The sequence below is a fragment of the Dama dama genome, chromosome 9, assembly GCF_033118175.1.
Source record: "Dama dama isolate Ldn47 chromosome 9, ASM3311817v1, whole genome shotgun sequence".
NCBI classification, from domain to species: Eukaryota; Metazoa; Chordata; class Mammalia; order Artiodactyla; family Cervidae; genus Dama; species Dama dama.
This window is the reverse complement of record NC_083689.1, coordinates 5,436,809-5,454,604: the sequence shown is the minus strand read 5'-3', so window position 1 is coordinate 5,454,604 and position 17,796 is coordinate 5,436,809. Positions and strand designations below refer to the sequence as shown.

The following is a 17,796-nucleotide window of genomic DNA, read 5'->3' as shown; positions in this document are numbered from 1 at the left end:
ACAGCTGGGTCCTCAAGCAGAGGCAGAGGACCCCCGAGGCCTGGCTCAGGGTCAGGAGGGGGTTGGCTCCTCCGGGGACAGCCTTACCCTGCTTCAGGCCTCCTCGGGGCTCCGAGGGTTAAAGTTACTACAGCGCTTGAACCCCTGGAATAACAGGAGACTCTGCTTCCTGCGGTAAAGGTGAGCAAGGCATTTTTCTTTTTAACAAAAAACTCGTGGTGTCCCTGTGCCATCAGCATTTCACCACTTCACCAAAACAAAGGGGAAGCGACACATAAATACTCTAAACTGTACTTAAAAAACTTTCAAGAAAATAGTTCAAACTACCATATTAGGCTAGACTGGTTTTTTTTTTTTTTCTTTTCTTTACAGTGAAATATTTCCTTTGAAAATTAAAGAGGCAGATGACTAGATGAAATTACTTGGCTTTGCACCTAATGTGTCTTCAGAACTTTCTCCAAAGAGTGTTTGTAACCTCAAGTTCCTATTCCTTTATAAGCAAATTTTGCTAAATATAAAAATAAACTCAATTTAAAAAGCCCCATTTGCTAATCTTATATCACAAAATCTCCAGAAGGTTTCTCAGAACTCGGGAAACCCCTGATGAATAAGACTGACGGGTAAATGGCATGATGATGGACAGGAGGAGGAGCAGGAGGACGATGAGGAGGAGGATAGCAGTCTGTGCAGAGTCCTTGCTCTGCCAACCTCGCTGCAGCCCTCCGCACGAGAGTGCCGAAAAAGTCCCACAAGTAGGGGCGTCGGTGTTCGGAAGCTGCTGAGACTGGCTCCTAAGGACCAGCTGTGTGCATCGCTTCCCAGTGCTAAGCTCAGGGACCTCACATTTGATGACCTACCTGAAATCAGCCATGGTAAGAGTATTCATACCACAGAAACTGATGAACGAGCTAAAGAGTTGTTTAACATTTATCGGCACATCACTGGGTAGGAGGTTCTGTTTCTCAGGATTCCTGTAACTTGGAGAGGCAACAAGCTAGGTGACCTGACCCCAGAGTCTGAGCTCTATCAACTCAAGCCCAGTCTCTTCTGAGGCATCCATTCATGAACTGAACTGTTACAAGGGGGAAGGGAGTGTCGAATATGACAGGGTTCTGAGAGCCGAAAGAACTTTGGGACAAAAAGATGAGCTCTCCTGAGTCAAGTAATCTCCCTGACTTGCTGTTTCCTCCGCTAAGACAAGAGGCAAGCAAACCCCCAGAAGCACTGACAAACTCTCCTGAAAGACCACTGTGCAGTAAACACACGGTGTGTGTAGTGTGTGTGTGTCCTGGCCTGTCTTGATTCTGGGGAATAAAACCATGCTTGTGTCTTGCAGAAAGAAGTAAGTGGAAAGGGTATCACCTGCATGCATGGAGAGCAAGATGCACATTATTTATATGACATGGGAACTGACTTTTAGAGAGAGTATGAAAACTACTTGGTCCAACTGGGTATGTAGCATGATGCCAGTGAAGGAAGCGGTATTTAACTGATGCCCATGTTCACCTTCTGACTGCAGCGGCTCTAGTTTGAGAGTGGAGTGCTGGGACCAGAAGAGGTGGGTGTTGACCAGGAGCCCTCTGGTCACCATGCTTCTGGCTAGCTGGAAAATCTGTTGCTATGTGGGATTGGCAGCACTGGACTGTTCTTAGGGAAAGCATCTGAAAGCAAGAATCCAACTGTAGTAGGATGAATAATAGCCCACAAAAAGGTTACTAAACATATACGGTTATAGTAGGAAATGGCAACCCATTCTAGTACTCTTGCCTGGGAAATTCTACAGACAGAGGAGCCTGGAGGGCTACTGTCCATGGAGTTGCAAAGAGTCAGACGTGACTGAGCACAAACAGACATATATATGAAGGACAGGGAAGATTTAAGAATTCACAGACAGGACATGCAATTCTTTCTGTCAAACCCCCACGCATGCATGCCATCATGCCCTTGCATATGCTGTGCCTTCAGTCTGGTATGCCTATCATCCTCTTCTCTCGGGAGAGCTCAATCTTGAAATCAGACCTGTGGCACTGTCCCAGGCCCCTCCCTCTCTTCTGGGGAAAGTCAGTGTCCCTGTCTCCACTACGCTGGGGTCCCAAGCTCAGACTGTACGGGGGCCATCAGCTAACATGTGTGAGTGAGGCAGCTGAGTCAGCATGGGAGAACAAGGGAGTTTGCACCTGTCATTCCAGGGGCCACTGTAAACTATTCAGAAACATGGACTCAGAGTTGCTCATCTTTGGATTTTTTCAAGGGAAGTCAAAATCCTACCTAATTATGTGAAATCTCCCAATTGTGTAGCTTGGTAAGTACAGTAATTAAAAAAATAAAGTTTCTGTTTCTGCACCAAACCAGAAAGCTGGTTTGGCATGGGGCTGCCAGGCTAAACTTCTCAGTTCATTGAAACTTTGAGGGTCATCTGCATAGTGCGCGAAGGGTCAACTAAAACTGGGTCTAGCTTCCTAGGGGAGAAGCAGCAAAGAGAAGGGGGATCAGGAGCCATTGTGAGCCTGGTCATCAGCAACTGATAAGGAAAGACCTCCAGTTCAACTCCTGCTGACCCCTGCAGAACCAGCTCCAGAGATCTGAGCTCTGAGATGGCTTCGAGGTGGCATCCCAGTGGAGCCACAGCCAGTCAGTCCAGAGAAAGCAACTGCTCAAAGATGTGCACAGATTTCCCTGGGCCTCAATTTCCCCAAATGTAAAGTGAAGGGGGTAATTGGTTTATTCCAAGAGCACCTTCATGATTATTGCACTATCCTGGTATCAAATGCACAATCATTTCTTGAATATTTTTCTATAAATTTGACAAAAGTTCCAAAACTTAAATAAGTAAATTCATTACAAAAGGAAAACAGACATAAAGGAAAACCAGTATCACTTGCCATATATATACAGACCATACAATAATCAAAAAAAAAAACACTAACAAACCAAACCAATGGGTTCAATTCCAGCCCACTATTTCTGTAAGCTCCGAGCTCAGGACAGCTTCCTCTGTGCAAGAATCAGAAATATGTAAGACATGTTAGCGCCCAGCTAAGACTTTCTCTTGGCTACAAGAAAAGGAAACAACGTTCCCATGCAGTAACTCCACAAGACTTGACTTCACTGAGGGCAGGAGGGTGGGTTAAGAGCCCTGATGGGTCAGTTACAGACTGAAGCTGGGATGAAAGTCAAGGTGGTCTTAAGGGCAAAAGGGCATCTGAGAGGAAGAAGGAGGGAAGCTGCTCATGCTAGAGGGGCAGACCCAGTGGGAGGATCTCGGTCTGGCTCCAAGACCAACAGGCGGCCAAGGGCCTTGAATGCCACACTAAGGAGTTTGGAACCCAAAGCCTTTTGGCAAAATTGCCACCTTTGCCTTCTCTCTCTCCCCAGGAATGGCCTACAGGCAACCCATTATATACAATACCAATGATGCCCAGGAATCTTGACATTTTTGCTGAGAGTTCCGGAATTTAAATTGATGTCTGTTTGACCTGGGGCAGCGGCATCCCAAAAGTCTGGGGCCTGTTCCTCCATCAGTCGGTCCCTTTCCCGGTTTACAGGAGCGCCTGGCCTCAGAAACAAGGCCTGTACAGACTTTGGCCCACAGCTCACCGCTGGCACACTCCACCCCAGTAGCCCTCAGCAAAGTCAGACAGAGGCCTTTCATGGCTTCAAACGTACCAACAGGTCCTCCACCCACAGGAGGCTGAAATGGGTAACTGAATCCCACTCAATTAAAAAAAATTAAAAAAAAAAAAAAGCACAGTGACCTTTTGTCCCAGCAGAAGTTCTCAGCCGTGTCCCCAGCAGGGAGGCGACCCAGCAGAGAGAGTAAGGGATCGTTGATGCGCGCGCCGGGCTGGGCCGCCCTCCCCACCGTTAAGGGGTCACCGCGGTACTCAAGAGGCGGGGCCCCAGCCCTCTCCCAGTTTAGGGCTTCTTTTCCCAGATTCGCCCGACGCTCGGCGGTTACTGTTGCTCCTTCCCTGCGCCTCGTCGAGCGCTCTTTGCAATAAAGGGGCGGCAATACGGAATCCACCCTTCTAGGGACAAGAAGTTCACTTTGGGAAGCGAGGAGGACGCACAGGCCCTTCCCGGGCTCACCAGGGGCCGCTCCCCACACCACTGGGGCGGAGCAGGTGTGGTCGCCTCTCCTCAGTTGCTGGAGATGGAGAGCCAGATGGGCACCCCGAGCCCAGGGAACACGCTAGCTTGCATTTGGCCGCCTTTGTGGGAGACTTGGGGGCGCTTTCCCCACTGGACATGAGGTGCAGAGGAAACACACCTCTGTGTTTCGAGGGCCCAGGACAGGACCAATTGCCTCCCCGATGTGGGTTGCAGACTGGGGTGAGGCGACCCCCTCCTTCACCCCGCAGTGGGACGGCCAACTCGGCGGCAGGCCCAGCCCGCGAGAGCCCCTCCTCAGTCGGCGCCCCCATTTCGCGCCACCTCCAGTCCCAGGCACCCGGCTCTCGGGCCCAGGCTCTGAGATGCTGGGACTCCGGAGCCCGCGGCCGCCGCGGCCGCCGCGGCGGTGGGCACTGCACTCACCGCACATCTCTGCTGCTGCTCGCGCCCTTGCTGGATCCTGGCCTCCGCTCGCCGCTAACCGCCGTCTCTCCCGAGCGCGCCTGGGCCTCGGGTCCTTATAGCCGGAGCCCGCCGCCAGGGGCGGGGGCGGGGCGGGGCCTCTTCCCGCCTGTCCGCTCCCCATTGGCCGCCGGTTGTCGTGACAACGGCGGGCACCCGGCCCCCGCGAGTCTGCAAGCCGCCTACGAGGGGCGGCTCCGGCGCTGTAACACGTGGGTGCAGGAAACAGGCGGGTGGTCGCAGGGAGCTTCCTGAGTTCAGATCGAGACTCAGCCACAGAGTAGGTGTGGTGGGACCTCGAGCAGGGGCCTGAGTCGCTCTGTGCTTCTGTTTCCCCATCTGTAGAATGGGCATAGCAATGAAACCTACCTCCCGAGATGTAATGTGGTTTCCAGTGTAAGTCACAGAGCCCTATGTCCCGCATAATAAACCGCGTTTCGAGTGTGCGTCCCTCTGCGCGCTAGACTCCTCTCAGCGCACAGGTAGGCTCAGAGATGGAATGGGACTTTGCCAAAATCCGGCAGAGGGGGCGCTGTCAGAACTTGAACCTGGGATTACTGCAGAGCCGGAAATCGGAGGCCGGGATTCCCCTGAGCAAAGCTGGGGGAGCCTAGGAAGCCGCCCAGTCCCGGAGGGAGGTGTGCTGGCCCACTTCTCGGCGCAGCTGGCCTGCGCTCGGCGGGTCTAATCTCGGGAACCCTAATCTGGCCCCGCCGTGAGTCACCGAAGCCTGAGTTCATGGCCTCCCCACCCCCCGCCCCCCTCCCCCCCGCCACCCCCGACCTTCCCCGCTCTGCGCTTTCAGCCTGGTCTCCGGAGGAAGGTCAGGAGAACTGGCCCAGCATTTGCGTACTTTGAGGCCATCTGGTGTTTTTTTTATTTTACTTAAAAAAAAAAAAAAATCTTGAAATTCTAAACAGATACTCTTAAGTCGTATTAGAGGGGGGAAAAAAACGAAGCTTTTTACGTCTTGTCTAGAACAGTTTTCCTGATGTAATCTGTCTCTAGCGTCAAGACTCTGCAGGACCTGGCAGGCGGAAGTGTTTATTGTACCCATTGGACCTTTGAGAAAACTGAGGCTGAGCAACAGTAAGGAGGGGGTTGGTTGAGTAGAGCTGCTGGGAAACAGGTGGTTTTCAGGAGCTGCCACATTTGCTTTTCCCCCTCCACAGTGCACTGTCCTTTTCACTCACTCCTTCCCTCTTTCCTGAGCAGCTGGCTTCGTGCCTGTCCTAGTAGTAGGCCCTAAAGATCAGTAAAAATAGATCTCGCTTGCGCCCTCCTGGCGCTTACAAAGTGGTGGGGAGGCAGACACTTGGTCCAGTGTCACAGAGAGCTGGGCAGTTCTGGGTGGGATATAGGGAGAGCAGACAGACCTGTCTGATATGGAGGTTGCCAGGCTGCCTGGAGCTAGGCAGGGGCTGGAGCTGGTGCAGGTCAGTATAGAACCAGGGCAGTTGCCAAAGGAAGTCAACAGACTCAAGAAGGGAGGTACTGATACGTGCAAAGATCCTGGGGCTGAGGGCTAGACCTTGAGTTGGGAGATGAGGCTGTTCTGCCCCAGACTGACCTCCACACTCTGTAACTGAGGAGGGAATAGGGTGATATTATTAGGCCCTCTGATAGGACCAAGACACCAGGAGCCCTGAGGTCCTAACAGGGTCCACATCTGTCCCCTATCCTCCCCAGGAATTCACACTCCCTCTGGTGAACGGCATGAATGCTAGGACCCCTGTAGGGGTATCTGCAGTGCTGTCCTGCTTTGGGGACCAGTCCCTGGGAGACTTTTGGGAGGACAGTGGCCTGGGGCTGGCCACATAACCGATAGGTAACTCGGCTGTTGGTTTAGGGATCAGTATGTGGCCCATGCTGGGCCCTTGACAATCTGCTTATGGACGTGAGGGAGGTCAACAGAAAAGACGAGCTTGTCCCTTGTCCAGCTGGCAGACTGGTGATGCCCGGAACACTCTTGTCACATTCAGGGTTGCGTGGGGAGAGGCTTTCTGAGAGCAAAGGACCCAGAGCAAAGCAGATCCCTAGGATGGAGAAAGATACATATTTTTGGAGCCCCCGGTTTCAGCTCAACCTGAAGCCACAATCTATCCCTAGCTTCTTAATATCAGGGCTTAATAAATTCCTGTCTTCACTTGAGGCACTCTGAAGTGACTTTTGTCATTTGCAACCAAGTCTAATCCTAATTCCTTCAATCTGTTGGAACTGGGATCCAGAGGAGGTCCAGGAGAACAATTAGGTTGCTGGTGGCCCTAGCACATAAGGTCTTGCTGGCTGGAGCCCCTTGCTGGTCTCACCTTGTCCAGGACCTGTCTGGGTGGGGGCAGCTCAGGAGGCCCTGAGGTTTGGTGAAATTAAGCAATCTGACCAAAGTCACAAAACCAGGAGCCACGGGGCTGGTCTGGATCAAGAGACTCAACTTGGTTCCTCTCGGAGGAGGGAGGATATGGGACCCTTCAGAGATACCTTCCCCAGCCTGGCCCTGCTCTTGTGCTTCCAGAAGGGTGAGCCTGGGTAGCTGGAGCCAGAAGCCCACAGGGCCGGGTGGAGCAGGGCCCTGAGCCCACTCCCAGTGAGTGCTGGTTGTCTAGTGCCCAGGCTGATCTCCATGGCTAGGAGTGACCCCTGTGGCCAGCGGGGAGCTTACACCGGCATTGCAAATGGCAACCACAGACAGGGCTTCTTTTCCTGCACTTTTTTTTCACCCTCAAGTCAACTTTTAAAGTCAGACGATTTGCTCGTTGGTCTGATTTCTTCCAAAGAGCCCAAAGATCTGCTCTCCTGCACCCCGTACACAGTTCATCTGAGTCCTGTGGCTGTTCTGGGGGACACAGAAGGTACCTGCTATCTCCTGGTCACAAGCCCTGTTCAGCTGTTTTCTCAGCTGTGACATTTCTGTCAGAGCCTCGGGAGGACTGCAGGGTCCATGGTATGATGAAAGCCACTCTCTGACTCCAGCAGAAGTCCTGACTGGGCTGTCACCAGCTCCCAGGGACTGCCATCAAGGACCTTACCACCAGTCTCCAACTGCCCCAGCTGGGCTGTGGCCCCTGGACAGCTTGGAGTGATGACCTCTTCCTCCTTATTTCTTTGTACCCTTCTGGGAGCAGAAATGCCAAGCAAACCTTGACATTGGCTCCTTTTTGCCCAGAGCCCCAACCCTGCCCAGAGCTGTGGGATATACTGCTTCCCAGGCCTCAGAGGCATGTCCAGGAAGCTAGGGATGTGCTTGCATCTGGGAGCCCTGCATGGCATCACTCCATCTGGGGGAAGGCATGAGATTCTAGGGGGACTTTGAGTGGTCTCCACAGCAGATGGGGTTCAGGGAGCGTGGGCCAGACAACCCAGATGTCATGACTTAGATGGAGTACCCTGCCTCAGGGCTGGCTGAGCCTCAGCTCAGATTGGAAGTGAGGAGAACAAGGAGCAGCAACAGATGAGATCAGACCTGGTGGTGGGGCAGGAAGTCACCCACCAGCCTTTCATCACCTCCCTCCTGATAGGCTGGGGTGTGCAGATGGGGTGTGAGTGGGGTGGAGAAATATCAATAACCTCAGATATTCAGATGACACCACCCTTATAGTAGAAAGCAAAGAGGAATTTCTTCGCTAAACAGGCTATTGATGAAGGTGAAAGGAGAGAGTTTAAAAGCTGGCTTAAAACTCAACATTCAAAAAACTAAGATCATGGCATCCAGTCCCGTCACTTCATTGCAAATAGATGTGGAAACAGTGAAAGAATTTATTTTCTTGGGCTCCAAAATCATTGCAGATGGTGACTGCAGCCATGGAATTAAAAGATGCTTGCTCCTTGGAAGAAAAGCTATGACCAACCTAGACAGCATATTAAAAAGCAGAGACATTACTTTGGCAACAAATGTTCATCTAGTCAAAACTGTGGTTTCTCCAATAGTCATGTATGGATGCAGAGTTTGACCATAAAGAAAGCTGAGCACCGAAGAATTGATGCTTTTGAACTGTGATGCTGGAGAAGACTCTTGAGAGTACTTTGGACTGCAAGGAGATCAAACCAGTCAATCCTAAAGGAAATCAATCTTAAATATTCATTGGAAGGGGTGTTCCTGAAGCTGAAACTCCAATACTTTGGCCACCTGATGAGAAGTACTGACTCATTGGAAAAGTCCCTGATGCTGGGAAAGATTGAAATCAGAAGGAGAAGGGGATGACAGAAGATGAGATAGTTGGATGGCATCACCGACTCAATGGATGTGAGTTTGAGTAAGCTCCGGGAAATGGTGATGGACAGGGAAGCTTGGTGTGCTGCAGTCCGTGTGGTCACAGAGTTAGATGTGACTGAGCGACTGAACTGAACTGAACTGATGAGTGGGGTACAAAAGGCCCATGGCTAGGGAGAATCTAAGAGACTGACCTGGGTCCAGGGGTCAGGGACAGCCAAAACCTTGAGCCAGGAGGGAAAGTGAGGTAGGAATCTTCCCACAGAGTAAGGGCCTGGGGTAGGAAGGCCTCTGAAGTTTGGCTAGGGCATGGGTAAGGGGGAGCTCAAAACTTGCAGCTCAAGTTTTGGCCACCAGGTGTCTCTACTCCAACCCCTTCTCCTGCCCCCCGCCCCCCCCCCACTACACCCCAGCTCTGAGGAAACAGAAGACCACCCTTTCAGCACAGGCTAGGCCAACACAGAGGTGACTTTGCTGAGGAATTCCTTGGAGAACTTGTTTCACCTTCTCTTCCCTGCCAGAAGAGGTCTGCCACAAGGGTGAACTCGTGTCTTTTATAATTGTAAGTTAATTAAAAAAAAAAAATAGGGCTAATTATAAATCTTTATAGCTTTGTTCTTCCAGAAGAAGTATACATTCATTTAGGAAATAAAGAACAAAAACAATTTTAAGGGTTAACCATTGTTTATGAAAGAGCAGGTGTCAGAGAGGGTAGCTGTGGGAGAGGCTGCCAGACAGAACTGAAGGCCTTGTGGGGGAGAGGATGGCTATGCTAACCGCACCCCCCAACTCCAGGCCTCCTGCTGGGTTTCTAGAGCCAACCAGAAGTCAGAGGGCCTGGGACCCCAGATGAAGGCCAGCTTAACAGGGCGCAGAGCAGCAGGAGAGTGAAGGTGAATCTAGTACCCTTTTGTTTCTGGGGAGATACTTGTCTGAAACATGGAGCTTGAAACATTACATTGCTTGGCATGAGTTGAATTTGGGTCGTGCCATGCAGGTGTTATCATCACCAGTCTTCACCATAGAGCCTTCATGGGGTGGGCCTACTGCCCCCCACTCACTACCATCCCCCATCCAATGCCTGATGCAATCACAGATTTCTGCTCATCCCACGTAGGCATACACCCTCTCCTGGCCAAGCAGAACAGAGGCCCAGCTTTCTCTGGGTACAATGGCCCCAGCGGGACATCAGGGACAAAGCTGGCATTCCTGGGCCAAATCCAGGCTTCGCAAGACAATTTAAAATTCTTTCTAATCAGAATTCAAACATTGGCCACAAAAGAGTTTTGGCAGTAGGACCATAATGTTGTTTAAATAATGACGATATATGCCAAAAATAGAGTTTGTAGTGAGGGCATGGGGATGTGACATAAAAAGTTTTCCGAGTGGTTATGCTTGGGCTGAGCACCCCTTGATGCTGATCTAGCCTTGTTGGTCTCCTAAACCCTACACATTTCCTTTAGGAAAAGCTCTAAATCCACCTGGCCAGGGGCATAACCCAGGGTGACATGAGCTGTCTGAATTTGCCTGGGACTGTTCTGGTTTTACCACTGAAGTTCCAATGTTCCAGAAACCCCTCAATCCTGGGCAAGCTATGACAGTTGGTCACTCTGGCTCTCATTAATCCCTGCCGAGACTCTGACCTGCATTCTTGTCTCCTTGTTTTCCCCTCTACCAAGGTGAGGTTAAAAAGGGCTCAGGCTGTGCCTCAGACTCCCGGTTTCTTGTGACCGATTAGAAGAACTGGCGATCCTGGCCCCACCCTGAGGGGCAGTGGCTGCCCAGCGCCAAGTGTAGCAGTGTCCCAAGAAGAACCTGACTCCCATTTTCTCCCCGTCTCCCCTCCTAGGCTGGTGCTGGCTGTCCTACCTGCCTGGGTTTCCTGCCTGGCCCCAGAGGCAGCTGGGCCCGCTACTCCTTCATACTGCTGGTATCATACAGACTCCTGGGCGAGGGAGTGGAGAAGGGGCTCTCCAAGGATACTGCAAGTGTCCCCTCCGAGTTGTTCAGTCTAGAAGCAGAATTTGGTTGTGATTCTTAGAGCCCAGGCAAAAGACAGAAGACGGAGGTTTGGGGTCCAGAACTCTCTGGTTTCCTTCTCCATCGAATGGAGAGGGTGGGCTTCTGGGTGGGCTACCGCGAAGAACAATGGAGGGCATCCTCCATAAAGGTGAGTTCTACCAGGCAGGGGGCTGTGCAACCAAGCATTCCTGGAGCTCCTCTTGACCCATATGTGGCTTCATTTCATGTTCGTTGAGGCAGTGGGATGTGAGATCTTCCCAGATCCTGTTGATGCAGGAAGAAGGCTTCAGAGAGTGAACACCATCTGGGTGTTCACTAGGCAGGCAGGCAAATGTGCCTTCTGGAGTAACTGATGGGCAGGAGACATCTGGGCCTGTCTCCCTCCCCTTTGGGGGAAACAGCCTGGATTCCTCTGTGGAGTTCCCCCTTCCCCAACTTGTGGCCTGTTGGATCACAGGGGCTGATTTGCCCCCTGACCCCTGGGGTGAGAGCATGACCCAGGCCTGGACAATGAGAGCACCATACTCTGAACATAGGGTTGGGTCCGGGCCAGGCGAGGGGCTTACATCAGTTTCATGAGAACCAGTGAGTGTCATCCTGGAGGGGTTTCTCTGGACCTTTCTTTCTGGTGAAGTTGCCAAGGTTTCGGAATGTAAGACTGGATGTCATTTGTAATCAGCTTGACTCTGGTGGGGGAAATCCAGGCGTGGAAATAAAACAGAAGAAAGCAGATTTGTACACGCCGACCCAGTCTTGAAATCACGCGTGCCTGGATTTCTGAGGCACTTTGTGCTTGCTTGGGTAGGGGCCCTGCCTTCCCTGGTAAGGCTGGCCCTTGCCCCCAGGGACTATTGCCCTGTGCGCCCTCTCCTTGGCCCCTGCTCAGGGGGTGCCAGGCAGGCTGCCTGTTCACGGAGGAGGCATTCACTCCCTTTCTGTGCCCTACACTTTGGGGGCAGGGCCTCCTGTCCTCCGTGAACTGGACGTGGTCCTCCAAGTACTGATCTTTCTAAAATGCACTGAGGGCTCTCACAGTATGCAGGTAGCATCACCCTCTGTTTGTATAACCTGCGAGGCAGTTGTTACTGAAACTTCAGCCTTCTGTGAAAAGGGGACCTGGGGAGGTCTCACGCCTTTCAGTACTCCAGGAAATCAGCTGCCAGAGAATTTAGGGGCCCTGGCTGAGCATCTGTCCACCTTCGCATCAGTGAAGTGGCTCTGTTGTTCAGTCAGTTCAGTTCAGTTCCGTCGCCCAGTCGTGTCCGACTCTTTGCGACCCCATGAATTGCAGCACGCCAGGCCTCCCTGTCCATCACCAACTCCCGGAGTTTACTCAAACTCATGTCCATTGAGTCGGTGATGCCATCCAGCCATCTCATCCTCTGTGGTCCCCTTCTCCTCCTGCCCCCAATCCCTCCCAGCATCAGGGTCTTTTCCAATGAGTCAACTCTTCACATGAGGTGGCCAAAGTACTGGAGTTTCAGCTTCAGCATCAGTCCTTCCAATGAACACCCAGGACTGATCTCCTTTAGGATGGACTAGCTGGATCTCCTTGTAGTTCAAGGGACTCTCAAGAGTCTTCCCCAACACCACAGTTCAAAAGCATCAATTCTTTGGCACTCAGCTTTCTTCACAGTCCAACTCTCACATCCATACATGACCACTGGAAAAACCATAGCCTGGACTAGATGGACCTTTGTTGGCAAAGAAATGTCTCTGCTTTTTAATATGCTATCTAGGTTGGTCATAACTTTCCTTCCAAGGAGTAAGCGTCTTTTAATTTCATGGCTGTAATCACCATCTGCAGTGATTTTGGAGCCCCCAAAAATAAAGTCTGGCTCTGTTGTTAGGGACAGAAATTCACTCTATCCAGCCTGAGCTGACATAAAGGAGGACCTTGATGCCTCTGATGGTAAAAACACATCCTTCAGAGGCAAGACCAGTGGAACAATGAAACAGGTCTCCCTGTCGTGTGGCCTGGGAAGGCCTTTCATGTGTTCTGAAATAACCCTTCTACAGAAACCCTCTTCCTTATCTTGCACATGGAAATCAGATTTTGTGCAGTTATTTTTTTAACTTCCTCTCCTTAACAGTACTATCTTTAGAAAATCTTTTTGATCTTAGCAGTTATGAACACATGTACACATATTTTCATTATGACGAATTTCAAAAATAATGAGTTTTCTGTTTTGCTGGAACAAATCCTGACATGATTCGATTTGTTAATAATTTATTATGTGTATTTACAAAGAAAGGCTCTTATAGCTGTTGGAAAGGGAGAGCTCCCCACCTTAAAGCACAGAGGCAGGGAAGACCTCTCAAGAGTAGGAAGAAATATAGACTTAAATTGCACAAATCTGCTTGACTGCCTCTCTGGCTATGACTTTCTCTATGGTAGGAAAACTTTCAACTCTAGCCAAGCACAAAGGAGCAGCTAGCATCCGGGACCAAAGTTCAAGCAGAAACACTTACTTGAAAATAAATCTTTGTTCTAACCCTGATAGAGATACCTTAGCCCACAGTTCTGGCTGATAAATATTCATCTCCCCTACTAGACTAGAACTGTGCTTTCCATATTTTACTAATGCAGTGAATTTTGAGTGTGGTCCTCAAACCAGTACTACAAGGAACATGGAAGGACTTGTGAGAAATGCGGTTTCTTGATTCCACCATGGACCCACTAATTCCAAAACTGAGGAGAGAGGCGGCAGTTTGATGGCGAGCTTCCAGAAAGTTGGAGAATCACTACCATAGTGTGTAGAGTATCTTGGTGTATTTTCCTGCTGTATATTTGAATTGTTTATATTTTGTAAAGGAGTTTGATCACATTTTTTCTTGTATTCATTCATACCTTTCCTTTGTAAGTGTATTAATATTAACATCAAAAGACACAAAATTACTCTTCTGCCGATCCGATTCAGCAGTTTGATGGGAAAAAGCAGTTTCTGTAGTTCTGGCGAAACTAATGAAAAAACTAGTTGCTGAAGTCCTGGCAATAAAACAATAGTTGCTAGGGTCCTGGCAATAAATTCTAAATGAAGCCTGTAGTTTATGCATCCTCTTGGGCGTACATAGATGAGACTGAACACCCTATCAAGTCTACAGATTGTTTGCTTAACTTTTCCTTAATGCCAAAAGGGCTATATACCATCAAGCTTAAACCCTGAGAATGGAGAAGTTGATTTGCCCGCAAGAAATTCAACACGTTTTCCTGTTTGTCTGCTGGCACAGTGTTCTTGGTTATCTCAGACCACCATGCCATTTTCTTCAGAGGGACACTTGCACTGCCTAAAAGGAATGTTTGTGACCAGAACTTTACCTGAAGTCTTGACCAAGCTTCACTCAACTTTATAAGACTAATTCCAGATTTCTTTTACTTACTTTATAGTATGGTGGCCTTATTCCTCAATGAGTAAACCATACATGCTTTATTTTATTTTTTTTCATACATGCTTTAAAATGTACTTGTAGGATTTCAAAAAAAAAAAAAAAAAAAAGAAAGGCTCTTATGACTTCAATTCCATGATCCAATCAAACAAAACTAATAGTGATATCTTAATATTATCAGATACTCATTTTCAACATTGATATATATTGGAATATGTTCAGTATTCCTCAATTGTCTCAAAGTTTTTTTCAATAACTTGCTGATTCAAATCAGAATACTAATAATGTCGACACAGTGCCTTTGTGTGATAAGACTTTTATTATCCATAAAACATACGCAACCGCCCCCACACCGCTGCCTGCACCATTTGGGATGGTGTTTTTATACCCCACGAGGCCTTTCATGATGTTTCTTTGGATACCTGTCTCCTGCCTGTCTCAGAGCAGACAGAGCAGCCTGTGTTGGGACCACGTGCTACTGGAAAACCAGCGTCTCCAGGGCCTGAAGCAGGCAGGAGATGCAGAGACCAGGAGGGGAGGAGATGCTGGTGCAAGCCAGAGGCAGCCGTGACGGCAGAGAGGACACTGGCCCCAGAGCCGGGCTGGTCAGGTTTGACCCCTGACTTTCTGCAAACTTATGTGTGGTCTTGAACAAGGCAGTCTCTCCTTCCATCAGATGAAGACCACAGACCCTCTCACACAATGCCTGAGAAAGTGTCAATGGGTACAACTTTCTAGAGAGAAATTTGGCAATATGTATTGACAGGAGACTGGTTTCATGAAGAGTGGAAAGTACCAGTAAACAACACAGCACAGATATGCTGTTCAGTAGAAAAGAGGGCTCTCAAAGATGTTATGAAGCGTGTAACCCTCATTGTGTTTGGTCTCATAGGTAACAGTTTTATTGAGATAGAATTCACACCCCGTGCAACTCGCTTACATAAAGCATGCAGGTCAATGGTTTTAGGCATATTCACAGAGTTGTGCAACCATTACCACAATCAAGTCAAGAACGTTTTCATCATTCTCCTGAAAAAAAATCAAGAGCCTCCAAGGCTGGTGGGAAAAGCCTCCTTGTCATTAAGGCTCATGTGCTCCTGGGGAGCAGAGAGGCTGGCTCCTTGCCAGGGAGCTGCAGTGTGGGTCTTCAGTGCTGCCGGGAAAGCGGCTGGCGGCAAGCCTGTGACCAGGGCTCGCTGCTGCTGGGAGGCTGAGGGCTGTGGAGCACGTGCGGGCCTGAGTTGCAGCCCCACAGGCTCCCTGGGGAGGGACAGTGTCTACGGAGGAGTGCTGGGCTCAGCGTCCCCTACACCACCAGCTCCTCGCCGTGGCCCCAGGCACCGCCCACGCCTGTGTGCCGGCTGAGCTGAGATCTTGGCCTTCTTGGCCCTGCCTAGCTAGCCAGCTCCTCAGCAGAGAAGCTGGGACAAGGAGAACAAGGAGCTCTTTGTCCTACAGGGGCACAAACCATCCCATGTCCTCAGGCTGACTGGATCCAGTCTATGAAGTGAAATACTTCGGAAATTTTCATGGGTCTGCAGATCCACATTTGTGAACAAAAATAACTGAAAACAGGTTGACGTCAAAACCTATTGCTTCCAGCCTGACATGTCCATGGGTGTATGTGGAATGGCAGAGATAGTGGTAACAAGAGAACACAGAAGCCTTTCCTGGAAGGGACTTGCTAACAATGTCTTAGCTCCCTAAGCATATAGGCAGGTTGTGGTGATTGCCGATGCCAGGGGTCCTGGCTACACGTGACTTTGTGCCAGGTCCCATCCATACCTGGCTGACTGAAGATGATAGACATGACACTGTGTTGTCTCAGGTCTTAGGCACGTTCCCCTTCCAGTGGCTGGAGTCTATACAATAAGCCACCCTGGTGAGGGGTGAGAAGTGAATTTACTTCCCCAGTCATGGAACTGAACTGGGAGCTGGAGACTGGGGTTCACCCCAAGAACTACCTGGAATGAGAGATGAAAGAAAGGGTCCCCAGATGGGAAAGGGGGAAGATGCTGAGTGGTCCACATCTGCCCACCGAACTTGCTGAGTGTCTCAGGCGGTAAAGGTGGCAATTTTTGCTTGATCACTAAGTCACACCTGACTTTTTTGTGACCCCATAGACTGTAGACCCCACCAGGCTCCTCTGTCCATGGGATTCTCCAGGCAAGAATACTGGAGAGGGTTGCCATTTCCTTCTTCAGGGAATCTTCCCAACTCAGGGATGGAACCCACATCTCCTGTGTCTCCTGCCTTGGCAGGTGGATTCTTTACTACTGAGCCACCAGGCAAGGTGGGAGTGGACATCCTCAAGTAAAATCTGAGGTGCTGTTACCAGGCTAAGGGCATCATTAATGGGGTAATCTTTTGTCTCTCACAAATCAGTGGGACTGATAAGGTCAGGCAGAAGAGAGAGAAGTTGGAAGCCCACCCAGGGGGAACCAGACCTCAAGTTGAGCTAGTGAGGCTGGGGTTCCTTCTTTCTTTGTATTTTTGACAAGAAGAAAAGTTTATTTCACTGTCTAAATATTTTCTTTAAAAATTCAATTTTGATAAATCAGTACCATAGAAACCTTTCAACATGTACGTTATTTCTATGTACAACTTCAAAAGCAAATGCTTCCAGCTCCAGGTAAAGTGATACTGAATGCCCTGACTATACTTAAGCTGTACGATTGGCCATTTCCTAGATGGTCAATGCTTTCCTCAGCTTGGAAAAAACTATACAAGTGAAAAATGTAAATAAGATCTTCAATCAGTTGAGTATCATAAAAATGCTTTCTGAATTTTAATTAGAACTTCAGAACTTCACAGAGTTTTAGTATAAGTCCTTATGGAGAAGTCACCTGATGGGTTTTGCACTTTAGACAGATTTCTGGAGCAGGAGGAGACTGGTGCAGGCCTGGGGTGAGAGAGGAGGTGAACAGGAGACCTGGGAAGTTGCCCAGGCAGAGATAGCAGAAGCGGGCAGTGGGAGCCATAGCAGGGCCCCCAGTGTCCAGCTCTAGAGGCAGCAGAAGAGCCGTTTGCTGATCTTTGAAATACAAGATGGTAGCAGGCTGAATGGGGTGAGGACTACTGCTTGGGCCCTGTTGAAACTGAGGTTGACTGCAGACACCTATCCCACCAGAGTGGTCCACAGTCTGTTGGACATGAGTCTGGAGCTCAGAGCTGGAGACAGTGTTTGGACTTGGGGACCCGGCTTTGAAGAGATGGAGGGTATAGAGGGGATGGGAGAGAATGCTAAGGAATTCAAGTCCAGAGTTTTGATCAGACTTCTGGTGCTCCCTCTTGCTGGCCTGTGACCCTGTAAACCCCTTCATCTTCCTGCGCGTTGGTTTTCTCATCAGTAAAATGGGGCTGAGAAATCTTAGCCTCTGTGCAATGATGAGGATAGATGAGGATGTCCTCTGCAAACCATGAAGCACAGAGTAGGGGCTCAGAAGATAGTGGAGAAGGCCAGAAAGAGTCTGAGAGCGGTAGCCCAGGCACAGGCTGGGCCATCCTAGGAAAGGGGACCACTGCTGCTGTGCCCTGGGATTGGAACTGAAGTGTCTCCAGCAGGGACCAATGGGTGGAGCTCCAACCAGGCCAAGGGACTGTAA

General features: G+C 49.9%; 1 protein-coding gene across 1 annotated transcript in view; it reads right to left on the bottom strand.

Annotated features, from left to right (window-relative positions):
• The window catches only part of GFPT2 (glutamine-fructose-6-phosphate transaminase 2), a 43,379-nt gene extending 38,741 nt beyond the window's left edge, over positions 1 to 4,638 (bottom strand). Inside the window, exon 1 of the mRNA XM_061149618.1 lies at positions 4,537 to 4,638. Coding sequence (XP_061005601.1) covers positions 4,537 to 4,543 — 7 coding nt within the window. The 5' untranslated portion in view covers positions 4,544 to 4,638. The remainder of the gene's footprint in view (positions 1 to 4,536) is intronic.
• Between the last annotated feature and the right edge of the window lie 13,158 nt (positions 4,639 to 17,796).